Source organism: Amblyomma mixtum, chromosome 2, assembly GCF_055824585.1.
Source record: "Amblyomma mixtum isolate Tamu chromosome 2, ASM5582458v1, whole genome shotgun sequence".
Lineage (NCBI taxonomy): Eukaryota > Metazoa > Arthropoda > Arachnida > Ixodida > Ixodidae > Amblyomma > Amblyomma mixtum.
The window spans coordinates 99,381,431-99,403,908 of record NC_143013.1 but is presented as its reverse complement, the minus strand read 5'-3'; the positions used below and the strand labels follow the sequence as shown (position 1 = coordinate 99,403,908).

The window sequence follows — 22,478 nt, the reverse complement described above, 5'->3', positions numbered from 1 at the left end:
ATACAAATCTCCAATTGTGTAGCTTCTATTCGGAAGAACTCTATTCAGACAAATTCAGAAATTGTGATAGCAAAGCCTATATAAATCACATGACCGTAGTCCCTTCCCCCGACTCACTTCGTTACCGACTCTGATCATCGGGAGTCTCTAATGCTCAGCCCCGACCCGGGAACACTGGTCAAGCTCCTCCAGCTTGCTGAAGACGCCGCCGCTGCTCAAGAGATAGCGGCCGTTGTTTAAGCGGGGGGCGACTTCGGGAGCTCCTCTATATCCGCTGGAAATAAAGTGGAAATAATCGTGCTGAGAATTGTGTATGCTAAACTGGGCGAGTTGGAGCATTCTAGCTACTCCATCTCATTTTTTTGTCAAGTTGATGGATGTTTCAATGAGACACTTCTCCCCTGCTTTCACGATATAGAATGCCTCAATTACCTCGATGGTACGCTGATTATGTGCTTTGCAAAGTAGAATCACTTTTAAGTAGCACTATACGTGTTTTATGTTTTCGAGACGGACTTTTATCCCAGATCTCTTGCTACTTGATCTCGTTTTTCAGCATTTTTTTTTTAGTTTTCCTTATTCTTCCTTCAATTCTTTTTCCACACTATATATTCTGTTAACCTTTCCAACATAAATTCAGTTGTGACAAAGTGCTCGTGTCGTGGCTCTGGCTACTTCTGTGTCCTAGTTTCTTTCAAGCTACGTTTCAGAAAATCAGAATTTTGTACTTCGTTACGAAGATTCGTCCTTGCGCATATTTGCGGAGGGCCATCTTGGAGTTGCTAACAGCGCTGCTGCCTTCCTGGGCGACCCCAAGTGCTATAGCGGCCTCTTGAGCCGCCTCAACTCTGCTCGTAACTGCCGAGGCTATTATTCCTTGCGAGAAATGCTCACCGCGCTCACAGCACAGGTGTTTTATTTTGGTAGTCGACATTCCACTGCATCCCCAAATACGGGGCTTCCGTCCCCCGAGTTTTTTTCGCTAAGCAGCTTCACCGTGCCCGTCCTCTGTCCATCGTGACGACCCATTTGGATGTTCTTACGCATTGGTTTGACTCTAATGCGTTGACGCATTCTTACCGGCGAGGAAGGTCCGCCACCGTTGTCTGGAGCCTCCGCCCCTGCGATGCCAACTGTACCTCCATGAGGTCGTCTAAGGTACTGTGTACCCAGAGAGAAAAAGCCGCTCAGTGGATAGGTTTCTTGGGAGACAGAGAACCGCTTTCTACGCTTGCCTTATTAGTCTGTACAGCTTCTCAAGCTCGCAACGCTTGAGATCCAGGTACGCGGTGGCATGAACCTGTTGGCTGCAGACAAATCCTGAACGATCCGCCACCCGCCTCACTTTCTCATGCCGTGCCACCTGGACACCACTCGCTTGATTAATCGGATAGTCTTTTGGACTGAGGCCGTCAGCCTGTCCACTATTGTTCTGTGGTACCTGCTGGATTGTATGACAATTCCCAATGCGCTTATGGTATTAGCTTCGATGATCTCGTTCTCCCGAATTTTGACGATAAACCTACTCGCCCCCAAATTCTTTGGCCTGCCGATGTTACAGGTAACCACTAGTTCCTACTTATGTGGTGAACAGTCCAGGTCCACATATCGAACATGAGCATCTCCCACAACCGCCGCTTGCTGTAGGGCAGCTTCAATCTGGCCATCCGACCTTCGACTTGCCCAGATCGGGACGTCGTCTGCGCACAGTGTGCGTCTGACTCCCTGTACGCGGTTCGGCTTGCCATCGCGTCATCAAAAAGGCAAGGTAATAAGATCGATCCCTGCGGCGCCCCCCTGTTTCTTAACGATATATGTCCCGACTTGCGCTCACCAATGTTGGGCTCCATCGCGCGGTTTCACAACAAGGTTTTCAGGTATTGATATGTGCACCATCCGTCCCCTAAATGCGATAGGTTAGAGTATGGCCTCGTGCGAGACGTTGTCAAACGCATTTTTCAGATCCAGCCCCCGAATGGCCGGCGGGCCATCACCATTTCCGGGCTCCACTCTCTCTTTGGAGAGCTGCAGCATCATGTTCTGTGTGGACAGATGTCGGCCCTACTTGGCTCCGATTGGTGCCTTAGCTCAGTCCAGCCTCATTTTACTGGGTCGTAATGTGGATATGTGGCGTCCTACTTCACGCACACAGGACATATATTTTTTGTATATTTTCCGCCTTTCTGTTTCAGGTGGCGGTGGCGACACTTCTCGTATTTCAGGAAAATCGGGATCCCAGGTCCAAATCCCAGCCTGATATGGGGAAACATCAGGGAGTACCACTTCACGGTAAGAACAGCGCACGAGATAGGGCACTATGATAGGGCAACGGAGTTGAACATATGTAATAGCATCACTTCCGAACACTTGCTAAGCAGCTATTGCTTTATTGTTTCCATTTGATTGCCACACTAGCAATAAGACATAATGTCGAAAAAAACCTCATGGCTATAAGATGCGCGTTTTAAAATGTTCACTTTATGATTGCAGCGTTTTGAACTGACAATTACTGCACTCCAGGTAATATTATTTGCGTAATACATGTTTTAGCAAGCTTTGTCACTGGGAACTTCTTGGTTTAAAGAAAGTAGCAACAGAATCGAGTGCCTGATTTTCGGCGGACACTTATCCGCAGTAATGATTTGGTAGCGCAAGTGCTCGTGGTCTTAAATTTGGTCAGTGTGCATGCTTAGCTGTCCTTACCATTAACCAAAATCTTTCTGAATATCTCGCTTTTTCGCTACGCACTTAGGGACTACCGTTGTTTCTGAGGGGACTAACAAACCCGCCAAAATTACCCGTCTTGGTGGCTTGGCGGCTTTGGCATCACCACTAACACCAGCGCCTTAAACAGGAAAACAGACCACTACGGCACACAAAGCTCAACCAAATGACGCGCGGATAGTCCGTGAAACGTGAATACTCATTGTGCGCTCGCTCAAAGAGCCCTTGACATAGCACAACAGCTGCCCGTTCACCCGTGGCTACTGAGACTAAAGTCTTGGGACAAGATTGATCCTGACCACGTCGACATCATTTCAACGGAAACGGAACACAAAAGCATTCCGGTGTTGTGCAATGCCGTGCACGTTTAAGCACCTTAGATGATCGAATTTAATTGGGCCTTCGCCACTACGGCATGAATCGCAGTCTACGTGTGGTTTCAGAATTTTACACCTCACATGTATTAACCTCACTCCTCCATCACTAAAAAAAACTTGCACCAAAGAAAAAACAAACGAAACGAGAGTATTATTCGTCTTGTTAAACCAAAAGTATTAGAAGCAAATACGTACACTTTAAAGAACCCCAGGCGGTCAAAATTTCCGGAGCCCTTGACTACTGCGTCCTTAATTGCCTGAGTCGCTTTGGGACGTTAAACCTCAATAAACCGAACCGAACACTTTGAAGTTTCCTGCCGCAGTAAAATTACTTTTTGAGCTGCGTAGAAGCATCAGGTATCATTTGCAGAATCGTGCACAGGTGTCGTAGTACATCGGCATGTTGTAAGGATAAAGTAGCTGTTTAATAGAGAGCGCATGAATGAGACAGAAGCACAACATACTAACATGACACAGTGCATGACGGAGGTAAATAGGCAGTATTGATTGATTGATGAATTGATTGAAAGTTCCTATTTTATGAGGTAGGCCCAATAACACTGTGGGAGAAACGGGGAAAAAACGCTAGACATACTCGAGGTCCGAGTCAGCGTGTTATCCATATGCTATTGCGGGACCCGATCAGAAGGGGGTTAGTCGGCACCCTTACACCACCCTGATCAGACCACTTTGGCTACCATATGCAGCAAATCGAAGCTGCCTGCCGGTAATATATGTGTTGGAGTGACAGTATGGCCATTCTCCCGGATTTAAATGAAGCGCATTGCCAGATTAAATGAGTAAGGTCCACGCGACAGTGGAGCCCGCATTTCGAGAACGTTACCGCGGTGAGGTTGAGCCGTCGTCATTTCGCCAGTATATATGCGGCGTACGTGGAGTCAGCATAAACCTTATTGATGAAGACCTCCTCGAGACATTTAAGATGAGTCTTACACCAAACGAAGACCGGCGGAGTAAGTTCTTCGATGCGGGAACGACTTGAAGTACGGAGAGACGCTCAGGCGTTGTACATGGTAGCTACTGAGGAGGTTGTCTAGTTTAGGAGGTCGTACGGGCTTGCGCTGAGGGGTGGGGTGGATGAAGAATTGATCGTCCCATCTGAGCAGCGGCATGTGCTGCCATATTACCCCCGGGAGCGCCCGTATGCCCCGGGGTCCAAATGATTTCGATGTGATTACCCATCTGTGCATGCTAGCTGTGAATGTGTTGGATGACCGTGGCCCTGGCATCCTCCGTGGCAAGGCGAAGAAGTTGTGTGTAAGACGCATGTGAATCAGTGAAGACTGAGCCGTTTGGTACCAGCGTGTGCGAGGGAGGCAATGGCTTCCCAGATTGCCAGCAGCTCAGCGTGCTTGGCGGGGAGGGGGGGGGGGGGGGTACTGAAACGAAGGTGGCATGTATAAGTCCCTGAGTAGACGGAGGACTGCGTACAAATCTAAGCCATTCAGGCCGGGTCGCCACAGAGAGCAGCATCGGTGTAGATGTCAAGGGTTTCTTAGTGCGCGACCGCAAGCTGACGAGTTGCAAGGAGCTTGCGGAGGAGTACTATGTCTCGAGCTATGGGTCAGCAAAATCGCCGAGAATAAATCGGTGTACCACGTGGGTGTAGACACTGAGTGAGTGTGAGAGCATCATTTTGTCGTTGGAAGTCCCAAGCCAGAAGGCGCCGGCCTTGTAGGGTATTTTCCAAGCGAATGTGATGCCGGATGTTGCTCTCGCGGATGATATCCTGCAGGTGTTCAAATGCAGGTACCTTGGTGTGCTAAGGCAGACCAGTGATGGTTCGTCGTGTAGTCCTATCAAAGCGCTCGAGATTGTTGATGTTGCTCAAAGAGATTGTATATACGGGAGCGCCGTATAAGATTTTTCCCAACGGCAACAGCCATAGCTAGAGTGCGACAAGCATGTTGTCTTGCTCCTCCGAGCTTGTTAGACAGGCGATGCACTGCGTGCAGTGTGACCAGCCATGCCTGTTGAAATTGGCGCACCCACTTTTGGAGGCTGTTACAGCTCACGAGAGGCAAACCGTGCACTCTAATCTGTCCGTTGTGTGGTGTGTGGCGTGTGGCTAATGTGTGGTGTGTGGCCCATTAAGGAGTGAGATGCTTATGTCAGGATTGATCGGATGCTTACGATCTATAGTTATAAGTTCCATTTTCTGAGGGGAAAGTCGCAGGCCTATTTCGGTAAAGGTGGCCTACAGACTCAGGAGAGCTGCCTGTAATTCGACCTGCATACTTTCTTTATTCGCTCGAGGTGCTGACATCATCAGCATAGATCGCGAATCCAGCCTGCGTGTCACGTTGGACGTTCCCTGTTACTCATCAAATGAGCAGATTAAACAGCATGGACCCCTAGGCTGGAACTCTGGAGAACTCCCTTAATAGGGAGTATAAAACGGAGACATTCCATGTGACCCATAGCAACCGATGAAGCTTGTTATACCCGTGTGCTGCAGTGTTATGAGTTTTGTGCAGTTTAACAGGTTAATCTTACGTGAAAGAAAACCACATCTCCAGAGCAGTTTTTTTTAAGACATTTACCGACGGGTTGATTGCGATACACATCGTAAACAAGGCAGCATTCCTGAATTCCGCAATGGAATTTTAAGGAAAGAAAATCGTAATGTTCAAGGCTAAAACTCATCTTTGAGATTAATGCTATGCATCTCCGGTTATGACTCCATTCCTTAAAGCCTGCGTGTGGCGGCACATGCAATTATGTACAGTTTCTGCGTGAGACATGAGAGAAAAAGGCATGGAGGAAAAAAAAAACAGGAGAGCATGACGTCATAATGTTGAAGCCTAGTCATAAAAATATAATGGAAAGCATCATGGCAAATAGGCCCTCACGTGACAAAGCAGCGGTAGTTCTTAGCCACATTTCGGTTTCGCTCTTTCGTTGTGTATCGGAGTACGGGCGTTCACTAAAGAGCACCGCGCGACCCAGGCTGCTTGACAGTCTGGTAACTGTGGAGGGCCTATTTCCCAAGAGTCAGTGCGCAAAAGGGCCCTCGGCAGCGGCGTCAGAGGAGGTTCGCTTGTAGAGGCTGAGCGCGTGACGTCACGCTCGCTCCTAGTTTTTTTTCCTCCATGGAAAAAGGCCTCCGGCACGCAGCAAGCCATCGGGAGCAGCCTATTCACAAAAGCGGCGACTGGCGGCGCAGGCTGCGTTGGACTCATGGCATTTTCCATCGGGCGAGGAGGGTACCGAAATGATTTCTGTCTGGGCTGCTGTAAACCGGTTCCCCTGCCGCTTCCACTGTGCTACCGTTAAGTGCACACAACAGCCCAGCGAGCGATATAGCAACCTCCAGGGAGCCCTCATTGGAAAGGGCTATAGCCAAAGGAAAAGGGCACCACTTGTTAAACAGGACGGCGTTTGCAAAATACAGAGTTCTCCAAAAAGTTGAGTATGAACTGCTGGACAGCAGATTAAAACAAATTAAGCGAGATAACAAATCATGCTACAGCAGTCAAAACTTTCGATCTCAAATTCTAATAAATCAATCCTCTACCGGCTGATAGAGTTGCTGTTGCCCTACCTCTAAGCTGTAGTGCCAAGGGAAAAACCTCGGATGTCTAAACGTGCGCTCCCAACCGCCTTTGCCCTTCACCCCATCGACCATCCAGGACTCGTTGTCGCACGTGGTTCGTAATCCTTGTTTCCATTTTTGTAATTCAGTACAGTAGTCGTACAGTAGTGTAAGTCACCGATGCTGTGGGGTTATATTAAGTGTCCAATATTCTAAAAGGCTGCCATGTTCTATGCAAGAATATGTCAAGAAGTTGCTAATTATGTAGTCTACAGAAGCCAATCGCCCTCATTCTTGTCTTCGTTATTCAACTAGCCGTCTAAGGAACTAATCAAAGAACATTTATACTGGACCTATCACGACAGTTCGGCATAAGGTTCAACACATTTAGTTGATTTTCTCATATTGATAACCGCTCTGTGATAGCCGTACAACACCCAAAACTGAGCTATTTTTCCACAGAAATTGCGCACATAAAGAATACTACTGTAGTTCTTGCTACACTAGTAAATACAGAGAAAAGGCGAACATTAAAAAAGAATGGTTTTTAAAGCGATCAAGATTATACTCTTTTATCCAGGACAAAAAGAAACGTTGTCTTAGCCCGAAGTCTCATTAACCGCGCCCCGAAAGAAGACTCAGCTGCCCCCCTTCCGCACAAGAAACTGAAGCGAGCACAAGTGTAGCTTCCAGACAGTTACGGCCGAACACGTACCGGTACATTAGCGTCTTGCACCTCGCATTATACGCAGACACATGCACGTTATATGCAGGGAACGTCACACACTGTATCATACTACGTGGGCTTACCAAAGCATTCAGGCCACCCCGAAAATCAATCCCAAACCCACTCCTGAGCACTGGACAGGCGTAATGCCTACCTCAAGCCTAGAGGACCACAAAAAACTCCTGAAAAGGGTGCAGCAAACAGCTATGGCCGTAGGATCCCCTGACTAAGGGTCCCCTCCCTTTTAAGAAAGCGCCAGGATCTTTACTAAAGCATGTTTAATACCACCCCACCACCACTTTATAAAACTGGCTAAGATATCATAAGCCGCTAACAACGTTAAATAACTTTACGATTTGGCACTCGATTCAAAGAAAACTCCGACAACTAGCATCGTCAAAAATTAAGTCGTAATAGTGCATTTCCTGTAGCAAAGCCCTGAGTGTAGATTGAAAATGGCAAGTTCAAGTGCGTCAAGTTCGACCTGTGTATACTTAGGTTTGACAGAAGTTTCATTTGGGTATGAATATAAATCGCAAACAGGACGACTGAGATCCATGGACATGAACAAATAGCTGCATGAGTTAAGGGATGTGGCAGTAAAATAGGAAGTAAATGAGTGTGAGGGTCTGTCTAACTTATTACTTGAATCGAGTATAATGTAAAGAAACTTTGTGACGACATGTTTTCAAATTTTCAGAGTTTACTTTAGTTCTTTCTTTGCTTTTTCTTCATTTTCCAACCAGGGTCTAGTTCGGTGCTCCTGCTAAACATTCCGTCGATGAGACGCAACTACTCATATTCACTACTTAAGCCACCCTAATTTTTTAGACTTCATGTCAGCTGCAGTGGCAAACACGGGAAAATTTCACAGCAGCTCGATTTCACGACAGGCTATATTCACAAAAACACTTGTCATTCCTCGTGTCCAGATAATTAATCTCTTTTGACTGTGTGGTCGCAATCTTTAATTGAAGCTCATTTCGCGCAATTCACGCGATGCAGCAAAGTTATGTTCGTAGCTTTTAATAGCCATGTTTCAACCGATGACAACTGGATTTATAATATGATTACTGCTTTTTTACTCCATTTTTATTTGTGGGAGCTGCCGCGGTGGCTCAGTGATTATGGCGCTCCGCTGCTGACCCGAAAGACGCGGGTTCGATCCCGGCCGCGGCGGTCGAATTACGATGGAAGCGAAATTCTAGAGGCTCGTGTACTGTGCGATGTCAGTGCATATTAAAGAACCCCAGGTGGCCGAAATTTCCGGAGCCCTTTACTACGGCGTCTCTCATAGCCTGAGTCGCTTTGGGACGTTAAACCTCATAAACCGACCGACCGACCGACCGACCGACCGACCGACCGACCGACCGACCGACCGACCGACCGACCGACCGACCGACCGACCGACCGACCGACCGACCGACCGACCGACCGACCGACCGACCGACCGACCGACCGACCGACCGACCGACCGACCGACCGACCGACCGACCGACCGACCGACCGACCGACCGACCGACCGACCAACCAACCAACCAACCAACCAACCAACCAACCAACCAACCAACCAACCAACCAACCATTTTTTATTAGTGATTTTATTATCAGAATTGACGCAATCGCTTAGCCTTACTACGTAGTAGCTATGCCCAGAAAACATTTATACAGATCGTCCGTCGTCTCGCCAGCCAATCAGCAGAAAATTCACATCTTTGCGGATATTTAATGATGATTTCCGATTCAGCGGTAGGAATTCAGTGGTAGGCTTAGCAGCTGGTAGGAAACTCCTACATATTCCTGCATGTGAACAGCGAACAGACACGGCCTCTCACGAGCTGACGCCATCTGTCTCTTCCAAAATTGCTCTTTGTTGCTTCAAGGCCAATTTTAATTACGGTTGCTTGGTGTAGCCGACAAGCTTGTTGTTTCTTTTCGCAGGACATCTACAAAGTCATCGGAGGTTGGATTGACAAATATGGCGACTTGTTTGGGTGAGTTCGTGATAACTAGAAGTAATCACCGTTATTTGCGTCTAATTTATTTGAATACACTATTAACATATGTGGAGCAAATAATATCCAACACGCTGACGTGAAAGTACTGAAGTTTAAGTCAATATACTATAATGAACAAAAGAGAATGCTCAGAAACGAACAAGAATAGTCAGTACTTTTTTTGTCTCTTAATTGTAACGTCACTTTTGGGGAACCACACAGGCCAACAATACGCCTTCTTCACATGAGTGAAGACTTAGTGCATGTTTTAAATACAAGCGCCAGAGAGAGAGGAAATCGACGAATCGACTGGTGCGGAAAAAAATATGCTCATATTCCCCATTTGTCTAGTTCTTAGCGGCGGATCATTTTTTTTCTTGCGGTTGGGCCGAATACGTACAAGAATTCACATGTGGAGGACGGGCACTCACTGCTTACACTCCGTTCGCCTCTGTGGCGCAGCTGTTGACGATTGCGCAGGAACCAACCGGGTCATGCTTTTTGCTCAATCCTCGCGCCGTGATGATAGTAAACGAACACGGACCAGTTTAATTTTGCGTCGCGCAATGTCTCAGTGTGCTGCCAGCTTTAGCCTTCCAGCACACATCACGACGATCGAAAACCCGGTACAAGCTGCGAACAGCGCCCACTGATATATGGTGTGAGCTGTGCTGGCTGAAGAACGTATGGTTAATGTCGCGTTGAACACCGTCCCCAGGTGACGCGAAAGTGTAGGGTATCGAATGCCTGTCTCCGCCAAAATAAAATAAATTAAGCCTTCATTTCAATTTTATTCTTCCGTCACCACGGCTTTCTAACTGAACTAGAGTACGGCGTTTGTTGTGAAAATTTCTTATTTCACGCATTAGAACATGTCTGTATAAAAAGTTAGTCCTTGTGGCAGACAGCGGAGTCCGCAGCTCTCAAGAGTTCAGTGACCATTGTGATAAGTGAGCATTGCGAGAGATTGTACAAGAAGAGTACAATTTTTCTTAGATATCCTTATTAGCAACTTCAGCATAATTGAGCTGTTAATATCATTTCCTGCCATGGCGCAGTTTTTACAATGGAGATGTGCCATTCGTCGTGACCATGGACCTGGGCCTAATAGAGGAGGTGTGCGTACGTGACTTCAAGAACTTCACTAATCGTACCCAGCGCAACGTAGCCCCGTCTTACGCGATTGTTATAACAATAGAGCCAAGAATTCCAAACATTTTGTTGAGGAGAGCCTACAAGGCGCGCTGCATTAGCCACGGTAACGATGTTTCGAGGCAGAGGGCTACATGGCCAGATCAATTTTGCATGCTCTCTGTCTTTCGTCGGAAGGCACGTGCTGTTTTTCGAAACGTTAGGCTGCAACCACCTAGCAACAATGCCCGTGATCTATGTGGGTTCTTTTGAAGCGACCGATAAAAACGTGAGTTAGCCCAGAAAGCCGGTGACATACGCCCGGGAGCGTAGGCACACTCGGCGTTGTACTGATAAGCAAACATTTTAAGCCATCATGAGGCGTCGCTACCGTATACCTTCCACACTTCAGCACAGGAGGCTCATAGATCGATTGATCGCAAGTGTGTCTTAGGATACTGCAAATTTTCTCTTAAAATGAGTACGAAATTGTTGCGCTTGCTGAATTTTCGTTGAAAAAATGTGGAGTGCTATACCACATTGCGTGGTTAAATTTAATAAAAATTCAGGGGACACTTTGGCTCTCTAAAGGGCTGCAAGGCGAAAGCGTTTCCTGGCCACTGTTTGTTTTTATTTACTTTTTTATTTTTCATATTTTGTTTTTTATTTATTTTTTCTGCTTTCCTTAATTATATTCTTTTTTATTTTTATTGTCGCATCTTATTTTTATTTTGTTATTTTTGTTTATTTTCTTATTGTTATTTTCCTTTTCTTGACTTTTCTCCTTTTATTTTATTTATGAAGCCCATGCATTCACTAAATGCGCCTTTATTCATGCTGGAACCTTGGGCCTTTTAAGCAGTGACGCCGAAAGGCGGACGAATCTGCCGACGCGTCTGTCAACACGGCTGCCGACGCGTCTGTCGACACTCCTGCCGACGTGTCTGCTAACGATAGTATGAGGCATTAAAGGCTTTCGCCTTAAAACTAATGGCACTTGCACTCGGCAGTCGTCTGAGTGGATGTAAGGGATAAAATGGGTCGGGAAACAGGCATATCTTTGGTGCATTAGGCAACTTTGACTACCAATGTTGCATTTTCGGGAAAACTTTCCGTGTGGAGGTTTAACACATCCTACAAAATAATCAAGGTACGATGCCTTAGGTAATGCTCAAGGCACAAAAAAATCCAAACAAAATAAGTATGAGGAACGCAACTGCATTTTTTAGTTTTAATGGAGAGCCAGACACCCAGCATATATTCAGTATTCTTGATAATGACGCGGCTAATGTTTACAATCAAGCGTTCTCCGCCAGGTTCTTTACCGCTCTTTTGTATTGAAATTTCAGATTCGCTCCCGAAAACGAGCACCAACTGAACAAGGCGGCATTCATGCCATTCGGCATGGGGCCACGCAAATGCGTCGGCAAAAACATGGCCATGTTAAAAGCGAAGCTGACCATGGGCAAGCTGCTACAACGTTATCGCTTGGAACTTGGCCCGTCGCAGATGGTGAGAGCGTTAATGCGTACACTTTTGCTATTTCCCATTCGGCACTAAAGTAGTCTTGTACACATTAAAACAGTCTAGTAGGCCGCCGCTGTGGCTCAGTACTGCTAACCGGATAGACAGTTCTCGGCTGTTAACGGGATAGACGAGGGTTCGACTCCGACCACTGCGGTCGCATATCGATGGAGGCAAAATGCGAAAGGCAGAGTGAGTGCACGTTGAAGTACCTCACGTCGTAGAAATCATTCTGAACCCCCAACTACAGCGTCCCTCACAGCTTGAGTCACTTTGGGACGTTAAAGCCCACACAACTAGAACAGTCTAGACGGATGGTTGTTATTTGTTGTCTTTTGCTTCCAAAACGAAGAGGCCGAAGCAGGGCAAAAATGATGTCTTGAAACTTACTTCATTAGTATGCATTGCAATAACTGGGCGAGCACGCATAGTGGCACCTGCTCGAAAAAGAATTTGCTTTCCTCGATCGCTGGCCAAAGATCTGATATCTATCTTTTCTTCTTCCATTGTCTGTCGTTCGGTCCTGGTTTTGCTGCGCTGTCCTGTCAGCCCAGCCCTGAGCGTGCTGTCTTCGATAAAGCCCAGTTTTCAGTCCAGTTGCCGTCGTGCGCTTTTGCCTTCTCGTCCTTCGTCTTTTTTACTTTTTTCTTTTAAAGAATGCCTAAAATGTTGGTTATACGGAAGTAACCGGTTTTAGCAGCGCCTTAAGCGGCTGTTATAGACTGTTGATGTGACCTCTGACTAGTTTTGATGTTATTTGACGAAGCTTAAATTACCAACACTGCCTGGTAGTCTACGTTCAGCTCTCTCCAGGAGTAACACCAGCTCTTGAAGATGATGCATCCTGGGAAACCCAATACATTAAGAAGCGTCTCTCCTGTCCTCTCTAGCTTTCTACACCATTTAATTATTAAATAATGGCCCGTCTTCACGCTTGGCATCCATGGACCGGCGATAGTTTAGGCGTGATGCTACAGTGCATATAGTTCCTGCTATACAGCATTAACGCCGATTATTAGGGAGTACTTACTCAATAGCAGTCACCTAAGCACAGGCATACCGCTGCAAAGGAAATACATATAGCTTTCTCAGAATATTCCCTGCTGAAGAAAAGTTCGGCCTGGCTTGGGGTAATCGTTATTTAGTAATTCGTCCCTTTTTGCAAGCGTACTCTATCTTGGGAGATTTCCTTAAAATGCTTTTGGATTACTACTGCTAGTTTAAATCCTCAGGTTATCTATACATGGCTCGACAAAATTGTCCCGAGAATTGATCAAGTATTAGATAGCGCATGCTAATTGAATCGTACAATATATCGGACGTCCTTAAGCGTGGAAAGCTGGGCTTGTTGGTTGCTAGTACTATGGTGAGGCATTCCAGTGGCCAAAAAGACACGGACGAAGGTACAGGAGACAGGACGAACGCCGGGCTTCAGTTGAAGTCCGGCGTTCGTCCTGTCTCCTGTATCTTCGTCCGTGTCTTTTTAGCCGCTGGAGTGTCTCACAATAATATATCGGACTAATGTCTTCACAAAGCGGCGGCAAATAGATGACAAGCTATCTCTGATTACCATAGATAATCTACTGAAGTAGACCCATTGCATAAGTATAATATAAATATCCAATGAACAAAACTGTCCAGCGTTACAAAATAATTTTATTTTTCAGGGTGAAATGAAGATAGCTTCTCGTGCGATGCTGTCTACGCCAGTCAGCGGACCTTGGATCATATTCCATCGCCTGAAGAAGCCGTAGTGTTGCCGGTCATGTTTTGTCCACTGTTTGTTGTGTTCATCAAGCAGTTCCAAATGTGCGCGAATCAAGGCCAAGATGCATTGGCCCGAATACACAATTTTACTTTCGGACCTTTTACAACATAATTAACGCATGCCACGAAGCCGTCGTACACACCATGATGCACTGTTGGTATTTTTTTCTCGAAAGGTGGTTAAATACGAAGATCGGCCGGTTAGCTACCTAGAAGGCGTTGAGATAAGCGCCTCTATAACGATAACGTCTTCAGCGGAGTAGCGCTATGCAGCGGAGTTGTCAGGCACCGCTTTCTGCAGTAATGGGTGCGGATAACCATTTCCGGTTTGTGGTGCTATGACATCTTTAAAGCTGATTCTCTTGACAGGCGCCAGTGACCTAACAGGCAGATCAGATAGGAACAAACCATATAGAAATGGACCTCATCGGTCCTTTCACTTTGTGGCAGACCGGAAAGAAGTGGATCATAGATGCCACAGAATATTTGAGTCACTACGCCGAGACCAGGGGTGTTCTTTGTGACACAGCTTCCGAAGTCACGGAGTTTTTCATGCCCAACATCCTCTTGTGGCATGGCGCCCCTTCCTACGTGATTACCGACAAAAACAGAGTTTACACCCCCTGTAGTCATCACATTTTCACGCGCTAGCGCTAAAGACCCCGTTACGCAGAAAATCCGGCGTTGGTGTTGACGGCGTTCTGAGTGAAAAATCACGAGCTTGGTTCTTGCAAGTGGACCCCCAAGAGCAACCTTGGAGGCAGGTGGATCACCTAGGTCACGGGACCTTGCGGCGCCATTCCATACTGACCACAGGATAGTGAGCAAACTGCCCACTGTAGCAGGTGGCAGTTAAAGCATTGATTGGTCGTTCGGGAAGGGCAACCTGAGCCGCAGAAGGCCCACAGCTTGGAGCACCTGCCATCGCAGGGCACGGGAGCATGGCTAACCGCTGCCCCACTGCGCCAGGAGGGGTATGAGTACTCTCAGGGATCTAGGAGTGTAAAGCAGAGAATGATTTTCTGCACAGATGAAAATTAACCCATAATGCTACAGCGCCATACCCCTCAAACTGCAGGCATAACCACTCTTTCCGGTTTTTCGTTTTATTCTGTTGCTTCTCATAGTAGTTGTCCCATTGTACATAAATGTTCAATATGAATTACTGCAGTTCAATGTTAACCAATCCTTTATGTATTTCCATCTCGTTTTGTGTTTATTTTATGCGCTTAATGTCCTGTGCTCTCGAATGGGAGCAAGAAGGGCGCAGGCTCTTTGTGATGCATTCATTTGCCTTTTTGCCTACGCCCTAGGCAACTGTGCCATGGAGTTGTCTGAATAAACACATTGACATTGACTTATTTAGTTCAGCGGCACGACCCACCGCATGATCAAAGCTTCATGCTCAGAGACATGGCATCAACGATAGACTGAGTTCAGGCCAATCGATTGATCTGGCTGAACGATGTCCACCACAAAACCAGAGATAAGATGCCTTCGTATGTCCCTTTGCCTACAGCACTTCCCTGCAGAATGCAGCGCAGATGCAGTCATAAGCAATACAATCCTTGTCTTGCGAGTATCAAATGACCAGAAAATGAAACTAAGCCAGTTATTAGTGAAACCAAATCAATTGAATCAAAGGTAATTTTAGCGCCATGGGTCCTTGAGAGATAATTATCTTAGCAGCCGGCGACATGTGGAGCAGAACGCAACGTTGTGATCTTGTTCAGGCGCTAAAGCATATCTAGAGATTTTTTTTTATTTTCTTTAAACCTCCACCTGTCTCCTCAATCTTTTTAGCACAGTCTGAACATAAAAAAGAAAAGTGTATAATGCCGATTACTGTGTAGGAATCAGAACAAACCTCTGAAGAGAGACAAGCTGCGCTGGTACCATCAGGCTTTTTGGTGATCCTAAAGGTACGTCTTTGCCAAAAGTAACCCGGCACAGGTGGTTCGTTTCTTAGCCGCGTAGCGAAGCACTCATGGCAGCCCTTAAGCCCGTATTCTGTGTAAAGTATGATGAGCCCTTGCCCTTTTGGCCTTTTGGCCTTTAGGCCTTTAGGGGTGCCTTGAAGGCTCCGTTATGCGGTTGAGAAGCAAGAACTTGTTGCTCGGTTACTTTTGGCAAAGGGGCTACCTACGACAGGATAGTTAAGAAAATGAGAGAAACGTTTAGGGCACACATAATTGCCTGTTGAGAATGGGGTATCATTAAAGTCTTAATTCTGCTCGGTCTGCTTCGTTTCCTCCGTCACTGCTGCTCGCCTTATGCGCTGAGTTTGTGCGGCCACCGATACTTCCCAACACATGATAACACATCACTTTATTTTCCTTGAAGGCCCCCAGTGGGGTGCTAGTCTCATCTTGAGCAACAAACATCCGTGGTCACCCTCTCCACTAGCGGCTATATTTCACGACACTATGCGGCATTTATTCTCATCCCATTATAACCAGATGCGTGGAAGTGTCTAAAAGCGTCTGCGCACAACAAACGATTGCTGCCAACTTCACCGAGCTAGCCTCCGAGCTCACCCACGTCATGTGACCAGCAGCTGCTAACTGCCAGCGCATGTGCATGCACCCATGTCATGTCCTACGTGACGCCCATGCCCAAGTTACTTCGCCCATGCAAGGTAGTCATATGAAGACAAACATCACCGCGGGCAACCATGGCTCGGCCATGTTACTTGCCAGCGCACCTTCGAACTCGGTCATGTCATGTAGTCTCACTACGTCACGCCAGCCAGTCAGCTCTAGACCTTGTCACATGACTCTTTGACGTCATCACTATTTGGCAAATCAGTGCTCGGCCATTATACGTTAAATTGTGAAGCCATCACTGTTCGACCAATCAACGACTTTTAGGTCTCATCACTTCGTATTTTTTTTTTACTTACCTCGCCGTTTTGCTTCTAGATGGAGCTCTACCGGTATCGCATTAGAAAGTATGCTGAACCTCAACGGCGCACTCTGTACACGGGCAAGAAGAGCTATTACCAACACACATAGCCGGAAATTGTGGCCAAGGGCAGTTTTCCATTGGAAATTGTTTGCGAATATCTTTTTATATAATGTAAGATTACGCTATAGCAATCAATGTATATGTAGATTTCTCTTTACAGGCTTCCATTTGCTACGCATCGGAATCGTAACATTAAATATTACAATACTAGTACCTTACAGTACTTCGCCGTTGCGTTCCAATTAAAATTGATGCCCATGAGTCTCGGACCGATTCTGAAAATTAAGTGAGATCTGTTCGGTCTGGACTATAGAATCACGTTAAAAGTTTTGTGTTCACGCAAAAACGAATAAAGCCAAATCGCATGTCCATTGAACATGCTTGATCGAAAGAGGAAATACTATGACACAAAAGAGAAATTTAACGGGGTTGAAGGCAGGAAAACCTAAGCCATCGTGTACACAGGCGAGATGCAGAGCCGACGGTATACTGCGTATACTTTAGTAAGCTATAGAACAGAACCGTGTTGGGTTTTATCCAAGCGCAGTGTCTGTCATTCGAATCGCCTCGCAAGGATTGTCTGGATACAAATAGACCGAACTTCATGTGGATTCATGCAAAGGATGAGTGAACTGCTTATTCTGGTAGGATTCCATACTTTGCCTCATGAGTTAGGGCAAAATACTACTTTTTGAAGTTTCAGATTTAGATCAATTTTTCCGCTTTCCTGTTTAGCAGGTTTTTTGATATCTGGTGAGTCCGATGGCAAAATGGCAGCGAATAATTCGGCCGTATTTGTTTCCTAATATATGTGAACAAGAAATAACAGATACGATTCAGAAATTTGGGCCGCATTCTGCGCCACTCTCTCTAAAGACAGCAAGTACCTGGGAACACCTCTAACGAAGAACCTTAGCTGAGACAAACATGCTGACACAGTATGCCCTTCTACCTTCCTTCCTTAGCATTTTTTCTTGAGGCAAACTAAAATAAGCAGCTTCAAACGTTAGACAGTTGGCGTATACTACCATGAATAACCGAAACTTAATTGCGCGTGCTCTGTTTGAGATTCTCACCGAGTAACATTAAAGCGTTGAAAACAATTCAACGTAAATATGCTTTGTTGATATTTTCTCAATACTGTTCCATCTCACTTACAATTCTGCTGTCTCAGCATGGCGTACAGTCCCTGCGAAATTAGGGCAAAATGAAAAGGCTAAAAACTAGTTTTCAGTGCGAAATTACAAGTTTTTACAGCTCCCGATATTTTGGATAGCGCTAACGCCCGGGTGAGCAGGAAAAAGAGACACAGAATCAGTAGCTCGAGACTTTACTAAAATATTTCGCTATGAAATAAAATGCGGAACAAGCTAACACTATATACTTTACTAGCAGTAATGATTTTCATTCATGTCATATTCATGACATCTATGATATGACATGATATATTGTATTTTTTGGTCTGCTGCCAGGGCTTCTCTGGCCGCGCAGTTTGTAGAAATAAATAAATAAGGAAAGAAATAAAAAAATAACAAATATAGAAAGAAATAAATGTGCTTATTTGCAGGGATCAGTGCAAAGGAGCACGATTATAGTGTACAGTGTTAGTGGCGGCTGTCATGTAGAGTTCTTTTTCTACTTTGTGTTCTGCGCTCAATGCTGAATGTTCCCTGAAAAAATTTTGAGAAACGGACAACTTTTCTCTCATTCCCGCGAACATTTTTTTTTTTTGCTAATACTGCAGTCCCCGCTGGGGATTTGAGGCGAATAGGATAAAAGAGACATTTATGTTTATGTAAACAGAAATAATGCGGGAAGATTACCTAAAGGCTTGAACTTTGCGGTACACAAGCACACATAACGCATTTCTAAAGAATATGGGGAACAAACGTTACAGTGATGATTTCCAAACTTGGTCAATAGTTAGATTCCAATAAATTCATGTTCGGGGACTGAAAAGAATATTTAAAACAGTTCTTACGCCTATTAAAGGGGGTTATTATGCGACTATGTCTCTCTTTATTAATACAACCTCATGAAGGAAATATTGACGGAAGATCTGTCTTGCAGTGACTGATAAAATTGAAAAGGGAATCGTGGTCATCATACACAGTGTTTTTGGGCTAATTGTGGCAAGCTCAGATTGGTTAAGAGGCGTGTCACTGAAGTTTCTGGAAGATATTGTTACGGGGAAAAACTATTTACATTTATTTACGAGCGGTACGTGAATAGTTCCTAGCTGCGAGCATCAGGAAGCACCAACGCCAGCAGGAAGCACCAACAACCTCTTCTTCGTGCGACCCTTTCACGCGGGAGGCCACTTCGATTTCCACTTCCTCTTCGTCGTAGCAATATTATCAGCGAGGCAGCTGCTTTTTTGCAACATTTCTACTTGCTAATGCGAGTTTCAGGGAAAGCTTAAAGAAAGCATGCATAGTCTAGTATCAGTCGAATTAGTTTTGTGTCAGATAGGCGAACAGAGTGAGTAGAAAGGCTCAGCGCCCTGCTCAGAAAGAACAAATTTTATTTCGAAAATTTCGTGAATTAGTGCAATCACGCGTTCATCCAGATTTCCTAGGCTTCCGTGCATCGAAAAAAAGTGCAGTTTGAAAAATTCCGCATGTTAATATAAATGTCCAAATTTGTGTGTTATGACGCTCATATTAAGAAATATAACGAAATTAAATTGAGAACGAAGGAATCCCACAGCTGTAGTCGGCACAGCTAAGCGTGGCGCAACGCATCCGTAATGATGGGCACTCGAAGTACCTTGCGCAGGAAATCGTTCTGTTTGGAGTTGCTGGGTGTCCACGCAATTACATGTAAGCCTCGGTCACGCCACGAGCGTACGTAGTCGGCACTTAAGAAGTCCTTGTTCACCAGGACGGCCGAAACACCGGTCACATAGGACGTGAGGCCGCAGTGAAAAGAACTGTCCGCAATCCAGTCGAGCACCTGCGCCACCCAGTGCTTGACGAGCGACTCGAAGCGGGGCTTGTGGTTCCCCTCGTCGGAGTACGAGTAGAAGCCAGGCCGCCAGGTTAATGCAGTCACGATGTTGGGATTGCGTAGCCGGAGACCGTAGATCAGCTCGGGGGAAGGGGAGGCGACGAGAGCGAGGCGGTAGAGCGAGGGATTCTCGTAGAACAAGCGGTTCAGGCGTACAGCAGAGCGGGGACTGAGTTCCTTCACATGGATGATGATCCGTAGGCCCAGCCGCAGACATTCTTGGACAGCCTCCTCGATAGTCGGCACGCGCTCCCCTCGGTAGCATTTCGCTAGAGGATGCTTGCTGGCGGCGTCGAGTTTGCTCAGGTGCTCGGAAGTCGTGCTCGCCAGCTGACCTACCCCGTTGGTGGTCCGCTCCAGACTGTCGTCATGCAAGAGCACGCCGACCTCGTCGCTCGTGAAGGACAGGTCCAACTGCACACCGGAAGCGTTGCACCGCTTGGCCTCGCGGATGCCAGCTAAGGTGTTCTCCGGCGCTTCGCGTCCTCCGCCACGGTGGGCGAACACTGGTGGCAACGACCCGTCGCTCCCGTTTCGCCCGCCGAGTATGACTTCCGTGGCCCGGGCATCGCTGACGCGTGGCCGGGGAGCCTTCAGCGCCAGGTTGCAGATCAGAGCCATAGCTAACACCGTCAGGTACAACGGAGCCATTTACGATGCATCGAATACGCCGGTAATAAGCCGACGGTACAGGCATCACTCACGGTACACACAACGTCTAGTGGCCGCTGGCATCACCCACAGCAGCTTCTTCGAACGGATTTGTTGCTTGACTGAAGTGCCAAGCTTGCAGCAGCCTTTGCCTTTGTCGTTTTGTGGGCATCAAGCACACGGTGAGGCCGTAAGCCCGGGGTATGTCTACCCAGTCTCCCGGCCAGGGGACCTCCTCCTGGTCGGCATCCCTTTCCCCTGATGTCTTGCCCTTGGAGGCTTTTTTGCGCAGTGGCGTCGGCAGCATCCCGGTTGCGCTGGTGCCTAAGGATGGTGGCGCCATCAAGATGACTAATCCTGGAATTGTTCGGGCTGCGCTCCAGTCAGCCACTTCTCATTATGAAGCCATCAGTGAGGTCCGCCAGTTTGGACGCGGCGGTATTCTCTGCAGGTCCTCAGACCTTGCCTGCGTCAGAGATCTTCTAGCTACCTCGTCTTTCGCATCTCTCCGGGTAAGTTCTTTTATTCCGCCCCATCTGGCTTGCACGAAGGGCATTGTCCGAGGCGTCGACTCTTCGCTGTCTCCAGTTGAGACCCTTGATCTGCTGTCCGCCGCAGGTGTTGTTGCTGTGCACCGCTGTAACCGTGATGTTGGCAACATGCGGGTGCCCACTGAGTCGGTAATTGCCACCTTTGCCGGCACGTCTTGCCCCAGTGAAATAAAGGCCTGGCCTCTAATTTTTCGGGTTGACCAGTTGTCGTCTAGGCCTCTGCAGTGCTCCAACTGCTGGCGCTATGGCCATAGCGCCGGCGGTTGTAAATCCACCTTGCGCTGCTGTCACTGTGGAGAAGATCATGCTACGAGCACTTGCTCTGAGCACAACGAGAAGTGCTGCCTTTGCGGTGGCGCCCACGCTGCTAATTCTTCCAACTGCCCCTCTCGTGCGCAGGAAATTCAGATCCTGGAGGTTATAGACCGGAAACGATGTTCGCGCCGAGAAGCTATACAGGAAATTAAGGAACGGGCCTACGGGTATGCAGGGGTGACCGCTCGTCAGGGCATGACTTTAGACTCAACTCTGACTCAGGCAATTGCGTCTGCTGTGGAAGCGTCCATGACAAAAATGGTAGAGAAAATTGCAGCAAGTGTTTCGGAATGCCTCACCAACGTCCTCGCTTCCCAGCTCACTAATGCTATGCAGACCAGTTTGGCTTCTCTATCGAATGTAATTACCCCTGCTCTTGTACGTTCTTCTCTATCTGCAACATCTCAGCCCCAGGAACAAACTTCTGCACCCAACATTGTTCTTACCTCGGGTACTTCCAGTGACGCTGGAGTCATCTCTGATTCCGAGATGATGGAGCCTGACGTGCGGGTCCTAAAGCGTAGCGGGTCCCCGATATCTCCTTCATCTTCTTCTCGTTCACAATCCAAATCACAGAAGAAGCAGCTTGGAAATATGCCGAAGGACACCATTTTAGAGCAGGCAGTTGCTGCTGCTCTGCTTTCGAAACCATAGCGTCGTTGCGAGTTTTACAGTGGAACTGTCGCTCTATTCTTACAGCTTCAACAGATTTACACTGTATTTCTTCCCAGGTTAATCCGGATATCATAATTCTTCAAGAAACGTGGCTTTCAGCCGACAAACATTTTCACTTTAAAAATTATCGTTCATTTCGTCTAGATCGCCAGTCACGAGGAGGGGGTTTGCTTACGTTAGTTTCTTCAAAACTTTGCCACAAGGCTAAGGTATCTTTTCAGCTAATGTCCCCTGACTGTGAGATTTTGGCATTAGACTTTCTTCTTCCTGGGTGCTCCCCATTTTCCTTAGTAAATGTTTATTTCCCCTATGGAGTCCAGGATACTAGACCTCTAGATTCGCTTCTCGCTAGCTGTGGAAACCCAATTCTCATGGCTGGCGATTTCAATTCACACCATGTGTCTTGGGGCTACCGCACAAATCTATGTGGGAAGCGCCTTTGGGACTGGGTTTCTGATAACAGCCTTACGTGTTCAAATTCTGGATCAGCCACTTACCTTTGCGCTC

General features: G+C 46.8%; 2 protein-coding genes and 1 pseudogene across 2 annotated transcripts; 2 read left to right on the top strand and 1 right to left on the bottom strand.

Moving 5' to 3' along the window:
• Nucleotides 1–1,143: 1,143 nt before the first annotated feature.
• LOC149360263 (uncharacterized) lies at nucleotides 1,144–13,915 on the top strand. Its single transcript, XM_089567822.1, has 6 exons — nucleotides 1,144–1,158; nucleotides 1,963–2,078; nucleotides 2,193–2,289; nucleotides 9,326–9,378; nucleotides 11,862–12,024; nucleotides 13,704–13,915. Exons 1-6 carry the CDS (start codon nucleotides 1,144–1,146, stop codon nucleotides 13,788–13,790), a joined length of 531 nt encoding a protein of 176 aa, XP_089423948.1. The 3' UTR covers nucleotides 13,791–13,915.
• Nucleotides 13,916–19,494: 5,579 nt separating this feature from the next.
• LOC149360262 (glycerophosphodiester phosphodiesterase 1 pseudogene) lies at nucleotides 19,495–20,430 on the bottom strand (annotated as a pseudogene).
• Nucleotides 20,431–20,633: 203 nt separating this feature from the next.
• On the top strand, nucleotides 20,634–22,032 carry LOC149360261 (uncharacterized). Its single transcript, XM_089567821.1, has 2 exons — nucleotides 20,634–21,747; nucleotides 22,028–22,032. Exons 1-2 carry the CDS (start codon nucleotides 20,634–20,636, stop codon nucleotides 22,030–22,032), a joined length of 1,119 nt encoding a protein of 372 aa, XP_089423947.1.
• Nucleotides 22,033–22,478: the final 446 nt, after the last annotated feature.